This window comes from Triticum dicoccoides, chromosome 3B (assembly GCF_002162155.2).
Source record: "Triticum dicoccoides isolate Atlit2015 ecotype Zavitan chromosome 3B, WEW_v2.0, whole genome shotgun sequence".
NCBI classification, from domain to species: domain Eukaryota; kingdom Viridiplantae; phylum Streptophyta; class Magnoliopsida; order Poales; family Poaceae; genus Triticum; species Triticum dicoccoides.
This window is the reverse complement of record NC_041385.1, coordinates 818,573,504-818,590,257: the sequence shown is the minus strand read 5'-3', so window position 1 is coordinate 818,590,257 and position 16,754 is coordinate 818,573,504. Positions and strand designations below refer to the sequence as shown.

General features: G+C 47.3%; 1 protein-coding gene across 2 annotated transcripts; it reads right to left on the bottom strand.

Annotated features, from left to right (window-relative positions):
- Positions 1-7,716: 7,716 nt before the first annotated feature.
- Positions 7,717-14,859, bottom strand: LOC119278677 (HMG1/2-like protein). Of its 2 annotated transcripts, XM_037560013.1 has the most exons (8): positions 14,691-14,859; positions 14,424-14,567; positions 10,686-11,206; positions 9,278-9,352; positions 8,998-9,081; positions 8,847-8,904; positions 8,552-8,596; positions 7,717-8,421 (listed from the first exon to the last, which is right to left on the bottom strand). In XM_037560013.1, exons 4-8 carry the CDS (start codon positions 9,313-9,315, stop codon positions 7,954-7,956), a joined length of 693 nt encoding a protein of 230 aa, XP_037415910.1. In that variant the 5' UTR covers positions 9,316-9,352; positions 10,686-11,206; positions 14,424-14,567; positions 14,691-14,859; the 3' UTR covers positions 7,717-7,953. The 2 variants fall into 2 exon arrangements, with proteins under 2 accessions (XP_037415910.1, XP_037415909.1); XM_037560012.1 differs by lacking the exon at positions 10,686-11,206.
- Positions 14,860-16,754: the final 1,895 nt, after the last annotated feature.

Sequence of the window (16,754 nt, the reverse complement as noted above, 5' to 3'; positions counted from 1 at the left end):
TGGAAGCCCCTGAAACTGTTAGTTTTCGCTAAAATGCTACTGTAGGTTTAAAAATATCTCGGGAATTCAATTTTTGTGCTATTTTCACGTAAGAAATGCGCGTAACATGCTATATTTTATAAACATGTTTTTATTGTATGATTTTACTACTGTAGATTAATTATTTAGCACTCTTAGTCATTAAGTAAGTCATATAAGAACATGTTTTAAATAATGGAACGTCATTTTTGTTGAATAAGTTTATCAACATCGCATTTGTGCAAAAGATTACCTGTTGTAATCTCATGATTTTTGCATAAATTGTAGATGGCCGGAATTGTCCACAAGGAGTTTGGTGAGTTGGCCCAAACAGGGTTGAACTACCTGTCATGGTCCTCGGACTACGAGATCTTTCTCCGGGGCAAAAGCCTCCTAAGGGCGATCGGTAACGGGACCCAGCTGGCCCCCACTGATCCCAAGTTCGAAACTGAGAATGCGCAGGCTCTGCATTTTTTCCTTCATCACCTGTCACCTACTCTGAAAGACGAGTATATTGCTAAGCGGAGTGCTTCTGGCCTTTGGACCGCTCTTCAGCAGCGATTTGAGCGGCTGAAGTACACTGTGAAGCCACGTGCCGAGGCAGAGTGGATCCGTCTGAGGTTTGCGGACTTCAAGACGGTTGGGGAGTATAATTCGGCTCTGCACCGGATTTGTACGACTCTTCAGTTGTGTGGTACTTAGATTACCGACACCCAGAAGATTGAGAAAACCCTATCCACTTTCCACCCTGACGCGGTCCATTCCTCGTGGAACTAGCGCCGGGGCAACTACATGAGGTATTCAGAGTTGATTGACGTCCTCCAGGTGGAGGAGGCGCAGGACGAGGTTCTGAAAAAGAACTTTGCCGCGCAACCACTTGATGGGAGTTCTCGCCAGGAAGAAGGGCCCTCAACCCTTCGCCCCGGCTAAGCAGCAAAAGCGGGGCAAGGGAGGGCAGAGGCCTCAGGACTGCTTCCGGTGTGGCTCGATGGAGCACTTCTCCCGCCAGTGCCGCACACCACAAGAGGTCGTTGATGCATACAAGGCTCGGAAGGCACGTGAGACGCACCTCGCCTTGGTTCAGGAGGGAGCACCACCGACACCCATGGCGGCACCTGCGATGATCTCTACGCCCCCTGCTGCTCCCATAGAGGTGACCCCCGTGGTGCCCATCACGGTGGCTTTGGCGGTCTCTAGTGACGCCCACGTTGCCATGGAGGTTGACCACATGGTCGCCTCGGCGGTGCCGCAACTAGATGTTGATGCTGCCTCCGAGATGATTTCTAAGAAGGATCAGCTCACTAGTATGGAAATTGCGGCTGAAGTCAATGGGTTCTTTACCGAGTCTACTTAGCATACCTCGTTGGTTATCAATGATTCCGTGATTTGATACAATAAATTCGATTTGGTTGTAAGCTCTATGAGAGCATAAATTTATTCGTTACTTTGGTGATTGGATGATATTTATTTCATTCATTTATTCCATTATTTATGCATGATAGTATGTTATGTTCTGAGATGTGTGCATTTATTTTAATGTAGTTTCTTCCTCATTAAATTAATTAGGTTACATATTTTAGAACGCGTGTGGAGCCCGAATGAAGGAAACGTGCCTTGCCGATAGCGCCACCACACATACCATTTTACGAGAAACTAAGTACTTTGAGTCCATTAAAAAATCTCCCGGAAGTATTATGACAATCGCCGGCTGTGGTTCGGACATAGTTGGCTCTGGACGAGCTACTATCATACTTCCTATGGGAACAACTTTAATCATTAATTATGCGTTGTTGTACCCGGAGTCGCTCGTACTGTTTTGAGCTTTAGAGACATCCGCGCTAATGGTTTTCATGTTGAGACCGATGATGAAAACGGCAAGGAGTGCCTACTCATCACAAAGCGGGATGCAAGTGGTAAACATGTTATCGAAAGCTTCCTTCGTTTGACACAGGGCTGTACTACACTAAAATAGTAGCACCGCCCGTGTACACTACCCTCAAGACCATTTTTAGAAGCTCTAAACTCTTCTGCCTCTGGCACGATAGGTTAGGCCACCCCGGACTTAGGATGATGAGAAATATAATTAACAACTCGCGTGGTCATAATGTTAACATGAAGAACTTCCCGAATCCCGATGATTTCGTGTGCTCCGCATGCGCTAAGGGGAAGTTAGTCATTAGGCCATCGCCCCTCAAGGTGAGGGATGAAATCCCCGTATTCTTGGAACATATCCAAGGGGACATATGTGGTCCAATTCAGCCCCTCACGGGGCCATTTCAGTACTTCATGGTGCTCATTGATGATTCCTCCAAATGGTCCAATGTTTGCCTGCTGTCAATACGGAACCATGCCTTTGCAAAGCTGATCTCTCAGATCATACAAATGAGAAATAATTTCCCTAATTATCATATAAAGTCTATTTGAATGGACAACGCTAGAGAATTTACTTCAAAGGCGTTCAATGATTATTGCATGGCAATGGGAATCAAAGTTGAGCACTTGGTACGGCATGTTCATACACAAAATGGACTTGCCAAGGCATTGATTAAAAGAATTAAATTCATTGCCTGATCGCTCCTTCAGGGTTGTAACTTACCAACTACATGTTGGGTCCACGTGGTGTTACACGCGACCAATTTCATCATCGTTTGCCTACAACATCCACTCTCCTGTTCAGCTTGCGCAAGGGTCGACACCGAAAATTTCCCACCTTTGTAGGTTTGGTTGCCAGGTATATGTACCAATACCACCACCTCAGCGATCGGTGATGGGCCCGGTCCATAAGTCGGGGATATACGTTGGTTATGAGACTGTGTCCATAATCAGGTATCTGGACCCCATGACAGGTGACTATCACACGGCTCGTTTTGTTGATTGCATTTTTAACGAGGATTTTTTCCCGACTTCAGGGGGAGAGAATCAACCCCTTGATGCTAAAAGTCGAGAAATCACATGGCAAGCCACGGGGATCCATGCTCATGACCCGCGCACTGCTGAGACTAAGAGAGAAGTCCAAAAGATAATAGATTTGCAGTCATTAGCAAATCAACTGCCTGACCAGTTTAGCGACTTAAAGACTGTGACAAAATCACATGTGCACGCGCGCAATGCACCGGAAAGGGTTGAAAGACCAAAGAAAAATGATGGTATACTCGCTTCCGCCCAAAGGCCTAAAAGGACAAGAGATCCGGCTTCTCAGATCCCAAGTACTCGAGGACGCCCGACAAAAAAAGGATAAGAGAGATTTATTACAACATGTCACCAAAGTACCCCAAATTGAAATGGGGAGCCAGTCGAGACCTGGCACAAGTATACAAAATTCAGTGCATGAAATTCCGGACTTCAACTTTTCCATAGGGGAAACACCCGGCGGAGATGTGAGCGCACACATCTGCGCGGAAATCTAAAGGACCTTGCTCCCATAATGGGAAATTTGGTAGGGCAAGTGTTTGCGCCAGATGTGCTCCATGACAAAATGTTCATAGATTATATTTATATGGGGGAGTCCCCAAACCGAGCAACAGTGATTGTCGACAACTTTGCTACAAAATTGCCTCAATCATAGATCTCGACCCTGAGCCTAACACGCTCGCTGATTGCAAGAAAAGGTCGGATTGGAAAGATTGGTAGGAGGCAATTACTGCTGAATAATTATCTCTCAACTAAAGGAAGGTGTTCGGACCAGTATGTCAAACTCCTCCCCACATTCGCCATGTTGGCCATATGTGGGTTTTTGTTCGAAAGAGAGATGAAAATAATAAGGTAGTACGGTATAAAACAAGGCTCGTAGATCAAGGGTTCACTCAACGACCAGGTGTCGATTTTGAGGAGACTTATTCCCCGGCCATGAATGGAGTTACCTTTAGATACTTGATCTTGATGGCAGTAAACATGGGCTTGAAAATGAAACTAATGGATGATGTCACTGCTTACCTGTATTGTAACTTGGATTCAAACATATACATGAAGGTTCCAGAAGGTATCCTTGTTCCGAACCATGATAGAGCAAACATGGGTCTATAGATTGTTCAACTTCAAAAGGCATTGTACAGACTCAGACAGTCTGGTAGAATGAGGTACAATCGCTTAAGCGATTTCCTTCACCAAAAGGGCTACACGAGCAATAAAGATTGCCCATGTGTTTTCATACGGCGATCCCAAGATGGATTCTATATAATCTCGGTGTACGTGAATGATTTAAACATAATCGGTACGCCTGAGGATATTGAGGAAGCGAGTTCCTACCTGATGTCGGAATTCGAGATGAAGGATTTGGGTAAAACCAAGTTCTGTTGTGGTCTGCAACTTGAACGTTCCCCTAATGGGATTCTAGTGCACCAGTCGGCCTACACCCAAAAGGTGTTGGAAAGATTTGGATTTGATAAGGCATATCCTACTAAGACCCCGATGGTTGAGAGATCTTTACAGCCAGATAAGGACCCATTCAGGCCAAAGGAAGAGGGGGGGACTCTGGGACCATAGGTTCCTTACCTGAGTGCAGTTGGAGCACTCATCTACCTCGCAAACTGTACACGGCCATACATTGCGTTCGTCGTCAGTTTGCTTGCTAGGTACAGTTCTGAACCTACCAAGAGACATTCGAAAGGTGTCAAGGACGTCTTCTGTTACCTGTAAGGGACCAAAGATCTTGGTTTGTTTTATAAAAGGAATCAAGACCTGTCTATTATAGGGTATGCCGATGCTAGGTACCTATCAGACCCGCATGATTGCAAATCGCAGACTGGATATGTTTTCCTTTGTGGTGGAACTGTGTTTTCCTGGAAATCGTCCAAGCAAACTCTTGTGTCGACTTCCGCAAACCACTCGGAAATCATGGCAGTATTCGAAGCGTCAAAAGAATGTGTATCGCCTCGACGGATGATCGGCCACATTCGGCAGACATGTGGGCTAAACACCGTACAAACTCCTACCATTATCTATGAAGATAATGTTGCTTGTGTTGCACACCAGATGGGTTACGTGAAGAGTAACCTCACAAAGCATATTAGTCCCAAGTTCTTCTATGCACATGAGCTGCAGCAGTTGAACGAGGTGAGGGTTTTGCATACTAAGTCATGTGACAATCTTGTTGATATGTTCACTAAATCATTACCGGCATCAACCTTAGAGAGGTGTGCACGTGGAATCGGTATGATGAGACTTAGAGAGATGCAAGGTTCAGGGGGAAAAACTTCAGAAACTCGTCATTAAAATCTCAATCCTAATGATCGAGTACTCAACTTGATGGTTGAGTGGATTGTACTCTTTTTTCCTTGAGTGAGTTTTCCTGATGTTTGTCACACGAGGTTTTTGATGAGGCAATTCATGCAATACAACAACGTATACTGTGTGCTCTTTCTTCATATTTTTCCCACTGGATTTTTCGGAGTTCTGAGGCATGGATATACGGATAATTACCCAAGGGGGAGTGTTGGGAAACCGACCCACATCATGGGAGCCGGCGGCTACGTGCGAAGCGCACGGGATGACCCTCCCGGTTCCACACTTTACATTATGTGGGTACTTATCTCTTAACCCCCTACCCCTATATAAAGAGACGAGCAGCAATCATTGTAACAGTTGATCGTTGATTAATAAAGATAGTCTCCTCCATACTTCCCTGTGTTCATCTACTTTTGCGTGTTTGACTACTTCGTCTATGACGCTCGCTGTCGCTCCGCAACCTTGGACCAGACTCGCCGGCGGAGTTGCGGAACAACCACGATCTCATTTTTGCACCAAGAAGTCTCTGAGCATTTCTTAAGGTTGCACATAAGCTACCCCTTTCAGTTACCAGTCCACTTGGCCCTTCACTAAGTTGCATGTAGCTAAACAATCGCTCTTGTGGAACCCATGTTTCAGTGAAACAGTTGGTTAAAAAGGTTAAATTAATCTAACTAGTTATTTTAACCGAGGTTGGGCCCACACATTAGTGTCAGTGGGTAACTAAACGAGGTGATTAGTGTGTAATTAAAAACCTGACTGACCGGGCCCACATGTCGGTCGCACATCCTGGCGGAGGTCGTCGCGAGTGACCACAGCGCACGGCGGTAATGCTCGGGTTCGGGCTTTAGGCCACGGTTTGGAGAACCGTTTGGTCATGCGGTTGGCTGGGAGTCGCGCGCATCCAGCGGTGCAAGCAGCAGCAACTGGGGTGGTCCAAGTCAACGGAGGCGACAAGTTGGGTGGTCGCCGGAGCACGGGTGTTCACGGGCGCGGGGCTGCGGTGTGAGGCAAAGCGAGATGGCGCACGCATTGGTTCCTGGGGATCCCGGGACCACGCTGGAGCAGTACGGGTCCAACGGAGCTAGGCGGTTGCGGAAGCAACGACCACGGCGGATGGCGGTGAGGCTGGTTAGAGCACGAACGAGAGAAGTAGATCAGAGGGAAAGTACGGAGAGATCACAGAGAACTCGTGGGGCGGCTCAGACGGCTCGGGGACGACCTGGGTGGCACGAATCGACTGCGGCGGCCGTTGGGCATAAGCGGCAAAAATGAGCTCGGTGACGATGAAACGGAACTTCCGGCGGTCGTCGTGGAGATACCTTACAGGGAAGCGGTGCTTCTGGACATGCTTTACTGGCGACTCAACGACGGTCGCCACGCGGACTGCAAGCGGCGGCGAGCTGCGGCTCTCGGGCGGCCATGAAACCAACGGCCAGAGGAGGGGAGAGCGAGCTCTGGGCGAGCGGAAAGAGAGAGGAGGAGTTCTCGGTCATTCCAGAGGCGTGAGGGTGTGAGGACGGGCGAGGCAAGCACCTCTGTGGCAAGCAGGAGCTGGCCTCGGTCGCGCGCGCGAGCGAGCGACACGCGCGAGGAAGACGACCCCAGGGGAGGTGGGCTGGGCCTAGCAGGCCTGGTACTGTAGCAGGTAGGCCTAGGTGAGTTTTCTTCTTTCCTTTTTATTTTCTGTTCTGTTTGCTGTTTTTTTTCTTTATTTGCCACTGATTTAAATTCAAAAATGATTCCAAACCAGTGCCAAACTTTATGTAAACTTTTATGTGGTTACATTGGTCCTAGCCAAGTGCATCCAAATTCGAATAATTATTGATTTAAATTCAAAAGCCCAAACTAATTCCTTAAATATGTTCACAATTTTTTGTTTAATTAATAAATATTTCCAAAATTCTCAAAACTTTAAAAGGAACATTTTGGAATTAGTGGATGCAATTTCAGGCTTTTTTCCTTTATTTAAAAATTTTCTAAGCCTTTAAAATTTTCCTCAATTCAAATTTCATAAATTTAAACATGATGCATGACGCCTCTAAATGCAACTATTACAGAGAATTATTCTAGAGCTGTGACAATGTCGCTCGCGATCACAAATGCACGGGACCGCATCCTCCACTACCTCGAAGGCAGGATGTCGGCGCGCCCTTAGGCTCGAGGGCCATCGCGAGGCAGCAGGTGTGATACGACCGGCACAATGCCACCCGCCATTCGGCGTTCGCATCCGTGTCCACGAACTGGTCCACTATCTATGGACGGATGTTTGATTTGCAGTCAGCGTTGGAGATGCCCTAAGACTGCCATTAAGCAACAGAACAGCAGATGGTCACTGTTGGAGATGCCCTAAGACTGCCATTAATCAACAGAACAGCAAATGCTAAAGGCAATACCAAAAAAAAAAAGCATGCATGCATTTTGTATGACTATACTTGTTCTGCAATGTAGTACAAGTAGAGGACAGGAGAGATGTGTGAAAGGAGAGAAATGCAGCTAATATATTCAACATTCAGGTATATACCCTAATACCCTATACAGAAGAGGAATCATGCACGATGGTCAGCAATCATCATCATGTAAAGGAACACCAGTCCCTCAGTTTCACCGGCTAGAGCAACACAAAAAATGGTCCTGCGTACTAAATCTATTTCTACTGTAAACATCAACGAGCAAAGAACCTTAGCATAAGGATCCACTATGAGAAAATATCTAGCGCCAGGAGAGATACAAACCAGCACATAAAGCAAAGCCTAAGATCATGAGACAGCTCAACATTGCCCCATGCCCCCATGCTTGCTGGGCATGCTTGCTGGGCTGCATGCAAGCAGGGAAGCCGAGAGCGCGAAGCCGACTTGACGACATCCCTTGGCCACTGCCGGTGATGGAGGTGACCAACGAATCAGCTGGTGCTGGGTCGTCGCCAGTGTTCCACGGCTTGAGGTTGGCACCATACGACATCACATCCGCATGCTCCACCTCGTGGTCGTCGATGGCGCCAGCGTCGTCATGCTCCACCTCATGCAGGCCAACTTCCCCTTGGTTGTACATCACATCAGCCGGCTCCACCTCGTGGGCCACCTCATGCTGGCTGGGTTCCCCTGGGTTATTGTACGCTTCCATCGCCTTAGTGTACTCTGCTCTACGGTGCTCAGCCATGGCGCAATATGACGCCTTATCCTGCATTTCGATCAGAAAATCAAATATGGCATGAATGTTAGTAATATTACCACATCCTGGTAGATTCGCCCCGCTACAGGGTTAGTAAGAATAGATATTACTGGAACAAAATAAGATTTCATCAACTCACTTGATCAGACATAACTCGCCATCGATCACCACCTGCTTTGTTGATCTGTAAAGAAGTGTAAATTTTCAAGACCAAGCAATAACCATAATCAGGGTTCATACATTTGTCTGCTCAGTTGGTTCCCACTATTCGGTTTTACCCCTAGTTTCAAACTATGCTCAGTTTTGTCACTAAACCGGGGGCAAAGCTGAGCATAGTTCTAAACCACAACAAAACCAATTAGTACAAACAGCTAAAGGCAGGAACATAAGAAAACTGATCAATCTAATCAGTGGGAAGAAGATTTGATGCCTACCACTGAGGACACCTTGACGTTCGGGTGTTCCAACTTGTACTCCAGCCTAAAATCCTGTCTGCATCAACGACACACACATTTGGATTCAAATTAATTTAGAGCAACAAACATTGTAAAAACAATCAAGAGGAAACAAAATAATCTAACTCACAGAAACAAAAAAAAGGCACTGGGAGGCTGCTTGGGCACGTCTGAGTTCTTGCCACACTTTGTCTTCGTCGACGCTAGCCAACCCCTTCATCACATCAAATCACCATAAAGGACAGATAGGAGAATAAAGTTAGGGCAGGGTCTTTTTCATCTGTCTTTCTAGGTGTGCACCTACATAAATTTAAAGCAATGTCCTCGCAATAGATAGGTTGGCTCATTTGTAACCTGAGAAATAAGCCAAAAAATTGATCACTATTTTGGGATATGATCGCCAAACTAACCTTCGGTCACTGCAGCTGCCCCTGTTGGACCTCACCATAGCCTTCCTCTTTTCAAACGCTTGGCGAACAAAGGATCTGTAACATTCACCAGTGTTATTGGATTTTGATACAATAATTACATCGCTGCCCAAAATATGATAAAAAAATATTTCAGACATCACAGCACTGCATCAACATAGATTTGATTTATACATCACAAATAGGTAAATGCTTACCGGTGCAAACAACCACATTAATTAGCATCAAGCAAGCCATCATGAGCGATACAAAAGCAGCAAAAGGACGACCCAAATAGAGACGATCTACAGGTATAAAGTCCTCGCCTTCTTTCGAACGTGAAAAACTACGCTAGCTAAGAAAAAGAAAAGGGCCGGATACAAATCTTTCACTCACTGAGAAGTGAAAACCTGTGACTATATCGTCCTGAAGATGGCAACCATGGCCTCCACTTTTTGCGAGCGTGGATCAGACACAAGGGGCACATGTTCAGCCCGAGACTATGTCCGTCGTTTGACTACTTATATGGAGGCATGCATCTGAAGTATGCAGGTCAGACGCCGCAAGTTACTTAAGGTGATGAAGCATTTTTCTGGTGATCTGAATTCTCTGAGAGAATCCTTAGGCATCTGCAAAGTGTGCAGCAGAAACCATGTCCTTCTGAGAAGGTTGTTACTGAATCCCTACAGTGCAAAGAGCTCTTTATGTTTTAAGTCAGCGGATAATGCAACTAATGGGCGGTGTGAACTTGGGTGCTGCATAATGGTGGTCAGCTATGTCTTTTGTGCAGTCATCTTAGTATCTTACGAATTTCAGGCTCAAGGTCACCAATCTTGTTGTACCCGTAGGGTGTCTGTTTCTGTTTCAACTAAGCGGTGTCTGTTTCAACTAAGCTACATGGCTCCGACCAAGACCATGGCCACTGCTCGAGTTCAGTCAAGTGAATATCCAGCTGAACCTACCGTGGCCATCATTTTCATGCACTTGCCGAGTAGTAGAGGTGGGATCAGCACAAAGGGTGAGCTTCCTGATAACTACTATTAGTGTTATCAATTTTGGTTCGCATGTGCCTATTTCTGTTGATGACCTTGGCCCATTGGAATTTGTTGAGCATCAGTTTCTTGTTATTCATGAGCAAGTCAGGGAGTTAGCTAGTTCTTTTTGCCTCGAGAAATGCGGGGCACTAGAGATATACTATATCAAAGCCAGGAGCAGTGGAAACTTATATGGGCATCATGTACTGGAGCATGCCGCTAAGTCATATTCCTAGTTGGAGGGGCAATGCAGATCATGAGCATGCCAGTACATCGGCAATTTTTTAGTCAAGAGAAATTTAAAGTAGTGGCCGTATTGATAGAGAATCCAGTTTTGAACAATTAGCTGGTGTTTCAAGAGCTAGAATTCAGCTTACTGTACAGATCACTCTTTGAGTGTTGCTCCCCAATTGGTGCAACAATGCTTAATGGCAACACTCGTCACCCCCTTGTGGTATAAGATCATTGCAGCTCTTCTGAGCAATATATCTTGACCAAGGAAGCATTTGCTTGACGATGCTACTGAAACTGTTCACCATTTAATATAGCAGCCTATTGGAGCTGAGTTGCAACAACCTATTTCACAGCCTGGGCAGTATTTTCCATTTTTCCAACCAAAGACCCCATGACAGCTTCCAGGCACCATTCCCACTAAGCTATCATTTTGTGGCAAGCAACCCGTCACTGAACCGAATCCATGCATGTCATGATGGCCTCTTCGATGTTGATACATTTTGGGGCCTCTGTGCTGCCTAACAGGTGACAGCAAGTCATCTATGCTATTTTCACTTCATTTCATGATAATTTGGGCCTAGCAATAGGTATCTTTTCAGTTCTTCTAGCCCTTCAATCTCTTACAGCAATTCCTCGACCCCTTTCTTGCTGTTATCATGTATCCCTACAAAAAAATTAGCCACCTCAGTTCTTGTAATTCATTATCGTGCAGTGATAAGTGAAGTTGGTTCCTAACACAACTCTACAGGTATTTGTTCGTTAGTGCTTGCTTTATTCTAGTAGAGCTGATCTCTAAGACTCTAATACCACTAGAAATGACATATCATTTGTGGACATGACCGCCATACATAACTTCATACTACAAGTCATATTAAACCATGCATCATATTCCATGATTTCGCATTCTAGCTCTCAGGAACAGGCCGCTACGGCCGAGGCATGGCACTGGCTTAGGATAGGCTCGTTTGTTCATCTTCGACCCCCCTCAACATTAGAAATTTAGTTCCTGCCTCCATCACTGCTTGAGGACATCGTGATTCATGAATATCCAACCAACATACACATAGGTAGGCATCTTAATTCCACCATAATGTATGCACACCAAAACAGCCTGAACAGTGAATACCCAAGACGCGAAAGAGACAAGAGACGTATGTACCTATCTGGAATGCCACCATGTCTGCATACAGCTCACTATTTCAGGCTAATGTGACAAATGAAAACCAGGTAGCAAAGTCACTACTTTTCTCAGAGAAGCTACCTTTTTGAATCAAGAAATTTTATAATACTTTGGGAAATTTTGATGCCCCATACATGGCATCTCCAGCCTCTAGAGCTCATAACTTATGAGCAAAGCTAACAACAGTATGACCCTTACGATTCCAAAGAAATAAGCGCAAGGAAAAATTCAGATGGATAGTGGCGCTGGCTGGGGCGGAGAGCTGTGGGCTGTCCTCCCCGCCGCGGTGAGCTCCCCCTGCCGCTCCTGTGCTTGTCCTCTCCTCACTTCTCCTCTCCTTTATGGGGATATCCGTATGGAGGGAGAGAGAGAGAGAGGCTAGTGCTCTTTTTATGGAATCCAGAGGCGGTTTCTTTTGCAAGGTTCGCAGTCCGTCGGAGTGGATATGAGGACCGAGAAGCCTCCTCCCACTGCCCGCAGGTCCGCACCACACAGCTGGCCCACACCTCGGACGAGCAGGCAGCCGCCGCTGCATACAAGATGCTTCCCGAACTAGCGTTTTTCTTTGCGGAGAAAAATATATTGGACGCTGATTGCTCCCTAGAGTTATACAGCGGCCTCCCTTTTTAGGCAAGAGCACATGTGCCCCCCCCCCCTCCCCCCTCCTAGCAAGAAACGGAAGTTTTGACCCCTCGCGACCCTGTTCCCCATTAGCTCACGCCAAACCAAACCACCTGCTGATCCCCAGCCCTAGGCAGGCAAACAATAGCATATTTTGCCATCTATTTTCTCTCTCCCCCACTGCGCCAGGGTGGCCTGGGAGGCCTGGCGCAGTGGTGGCACGTGCTCCCTCTCCTCCCAGCCGCCACCGCACAGCAGGAACAGGGAGGAGAAACTTCGGCCCTAGGCAGGCAAACAAGAACAACAAAGCGGGCAACAAAGGTGCACAGGAAAAATTGATAAACAAGGAAAAGCAGGCAAATGGGTATTTCCTCCCTCCTGTTGCTGTCTTAAAACTTGGGTACAGATTTTCACACTACAGGAAATCAAGATACCGCCAGTTAGCTATGTTATATACATGCCTCTTCTTTGCCTTACGATGTACTACTGTTTTGATCCTTATGTGGAAAAAAGCTTGTGCCGGAAACTACCTCTTACTCACTGTTTTGCACCTGGTGCCTACCGAAAAATCGGCAAAAGAAATAGTTTCACGGTGGTGTGCAGAGGAAAAAGAACCTAGGAGAAAAAAATCCACATAGATCACAATACAAAAAAATGCAAAAAAAGAAGAAGAGAAAAGTTGCCGTATCGCGAAAACTGTTCTTCTCGGGAAAATATGTTTCTAGTCTTTTGTCTCCAGAATGATTTTGGATCAGATGTTACATATATAGTTGCTTCTGTGGTAGTCTTGGAGTCTTTTTTGTAGTTTTATGATGGGAAGTAAAATTGCATTTTTGTACAGAATAAAGTCGCTCCCCTTTTGTGTGAGGTGGTGGGCAAATTATTCTGTTTGTGAGTTTTATGAAGTGTGTGAAAATGGCTTTGGTCTTGCTGGTTAGGCAAGACCTAAATACATGATTGCCCCCCACCCTTGTGTTCCCGGTAGTCTGGTTTCCCTATGTGTGTTTGTTTGTTTCCTGCAAACAGTAATGCTGAATTCCTTTCTCTTGTTTTTCCCAAGATGGTTGGCCTTGACCTGAATGAGCTCCTTGATGAGTATACATGCGATGGTGATCGCTAAATGAGCTCCTTGATGGATTACATATACAGGTGTTGCCTACTTGTTCATCATTAAAAAAATGGTAGTTTGGGCAAGAAATAAAAAATGGGCAAAACCTTGATATTACTTTGTTGGAAAAAAAGGGACAGAACCAAAAAACATGTTGCTCCAGTTGTAGTTGAAAAAGGCAACATGATATGAAACAAATTGTTGACTACTACTACATCATATCCTCTGAATTTTATTTCATTGTATTTTGTCTACATCTGGCATTGGCAACATGATATTGCCCATGATAAAAGAGCTTGTATGATATCAGACTAACACATTGAAGATAGTATTGGAGAGGCTTGCTGCGTGTGATTGTTTCTCTAGATATGGGACACATTTTGCCTACATCTGTGTGATATCTGATATGAAGTTGTTACCTAAATAGAGTTTCGTGAGTTGAAAATATTGCCTAAATCGCGCCAAACAGACTATTGAGAACTTGCCAGGCGTCTGGGCAGAGTAGCAACTCAAAGGATGGCAATCAACGCCTGTGGAGGAATATCTGATCAGTCAAAGTCCCGAATAAGGTCTGCATTTTTTGCCAGGCGTCTTGCCATCGACGCCCTCTCCACACAAAGCAACCAATGACAATGTAAACTTGTGTGCCGCTGACCTGACACATTTCTAGGAGGGATACAGTTCAGAGGATGGTTACCATGCTGTTGTCTGTAGCTATGCAGGAAAAGATTTTCTGGTTTGCATCATCATTCACACGAGGCACTCAAGCGCCCGGGTAGAAGTTTGGTCTAGACACAAAACTACTAGTTGATTGATTGATTGATTACTGTCAGTTAACAGCTGCTGAAGCTGTCTTCAGTTTCGTCAGGTTTTCTTCAGTTAGCAAGAGTTCGTGAGTACTCCTACAAGCCAGTAGACAACGAGGAGAGCAGATTGCTACTCCACTGACGAGTCCTGCGATCGGAGTGGTACCTGACAAATTAGTGCTGCAGGGAATTGGTCCGGCGACCTCCGCTCCCCGCCCGTCGTGTCTCGCCTTTTCCTCCCCTCCCCACGCAACTAGTGGTCGGGCGAGAGCGGTTGTACTAGCGACCCCCTCCCCCTTGACTATGCGGCCTGCAAAATAGTGTGCGCGCGCTGCGGCGCCTCAAAATCATCTCGGAAATTTCAGCAAAAGCGCTGAAAATTGCGGCGCGGGGTGGATTTGGCGCGCGGGAGACATTGCTCAGGGGATCTAACCTTCAGCTGCGCCTCGCCGTCGTTCGCCGCCCCCCGCACGCCACCGGCAGCCGCCTCCTTCTTCTGTCCCCCCCTCTCCCCGCGGACTCTCGCCGGAACCCTAGGGATTTCCTCCCCCTGTCGTCGCACTCCGCGGAAGGAGAGTGGAATGGGGAAAGCGGCCCTTCGGCCGCTCCCGCACGGGAAAAATATTTGCTCCCTCCAGCGGTGGCATTGAGGTGCCACGCGGTTCTCCTGGCAGGCCCCACGAAGCGCGGCCAGTGGCCTGGCGCGCGGGAGCTGCTTGGTTGGGCGGTTGTCCTAGGAAGCTTCCTAAAATTCCATTTTAGTTATTTTTTCACTATTTGACAAAATGTAAGATTTTTTCAGAAAATGTTGATGAATTTCAAAAAATGTTGGTAGTTTCTAAACTATTCCTGTTTTCAAATAAAAGTGCCTTTTCAAAATGTTTGTGTTACAAAAATTAAGCGCGGTTTCAAAAATTGTTTGTGTTTTTCTAAAAAATGTTGGTATTTTTTAAATTATGGTCATGTGTTTAAAAAAAATCATGATTTTAGAAATTATTCATAATGTAAAAAGTATTTGTTTAAACCAACCAGATAAAATGGTGCTACGGTAACCTGAGTCGCTACTTGTCCCTATAGTGGTAGGTCATTACAGGAAAACCATACATTACAAAAGGCAAGTGCAAAAAGGCAGCGACGCGCTGCAACAGGTGATTGCGCCGGCAAAGACAATTGCCCTTGTGTTTCTTGTTCAATTTGACGTGCAGAGTGTCATATACACCCTCCATTTCGATTTACTCGTCGTGGTTTTAGTTCACCATGACGAGTAAATCGGAACGGAGGGAGTAGGTGCTTGTTGAGAAACGTATTAAAAACACAAAAAAATCGCACCTATGGTCATTCAAGATAAATATGAAGATGCATAACGGGTTGGGACCACGATCGTTACCGTCATCAAGTTTCAGCGAAAGAAGAATGTGTCGGTGTAGATCGTACTTGAAGTCCATTGAACCGTTTTTACGAAAAAGGGTTCCCCCGCTTTAGATTATAAAGCAACGTCCAACCGATACAACCAGCTAGCTGGGGCCGCAGCACAAACAAGCCCAAAAAAAAAAAGGGAGAGAAAGAAAAAAGAAACAAATGCCGACGCTGGCAGCTCAACTAAGCAAAGATGACCGACACCCGCTGCACCCACCGGAGAAGAACCACCGCCCGCCAAGCACTCTGAAGCCTCGCGCACCAAGCAACATCTTCTGGAAGAAATGCGACGACGACGCCGCTGCTGTCCGGACAAGTCCTAGGGTTTCCCCCGGTACGCGGGTGGCAGTGGGGAAGGGGGTATCACCGACGCCCCTCAGGAGGGTCCGGCAACGCCCACGGGCGCAGCCGCGCCGGTGGCGAACGAGCCGCCAGAGATTTCTCCCGCCCCGAAATGGCCACCGCCACCCAAGACAATCGGAAGCGCATCGCCCAACATGCCTCCCACCAGCCTGTGCCACCACGGATATCGCACCATCTTCACCGTTTCACTGAGGCCACCAACACGAGACCTGGAGGTAGGACGAGAAGACATCGGGCTCGAAGGCAACCGCACCGCAGCCGACAGGAGGGAACAACCTCCACCGTCGCGCGGAGCCGACCGGACATGGCAACAGGGACTTGCCGGGCCACCACCGGCCCGGCCGGACCCCAACGGGTCCGGACAGTCCCTGCAGTCACGCTACAGCACGCCGGCTGCCGGAGCCACCACCACCGCAGCCACGACCCCCTCGTCCCACCACCAGGGAGCCACGCCATCGTGCACCGGACCTCAGGCCCGCCCCAGTCCAGATGGGGCCTGAAAGGGCCCAGATATGGGCCGAGCGCGCGGGCGCCGCCGGCCAGCCGCCCACCGTGCTGCCCCGCAGCCAACGGCCACGCCGCCGCGTCGAGGGCACCCGAGGCCCGCGGGACGCCGCCGCCAGCCGAGCAGCACCGCCGCCGGGGAGGAGGGAGCCCCGACTCTCCCTCCCGGCGCGCGGGGAAGGGACGTCCGCCGCCGGCGGCGCCACCCGGACAC

What these genes read in the sequence shown, in the direction of transcription:
- LOC119278677 (XM_037560013.1), bottom strand. Translation starts at nt 9,315, where the DNA reads ATGGTGAGGTCCAACAGGGGCAGCTGCAGTGACCGAAG. An exon ending in AGTGCCTTTTTTTTGTTTCT is followed by an intron (nt 8,905 to 8,997) that starts GTGAGTTAGATT and finishes TCGTTGATGCAG; the next exon opens with ACAGGATTTTAGGCTGGAGT. An exon ending in ACGTCAAGGTGTCCTCAGTG is followed by an intron (nt 8,597 to 8,846) that starts GTAGGCATCAAA and finishes ACTTCTTTACAG; the next exon opens with ATCAACAAAGCAGGTGGTGA.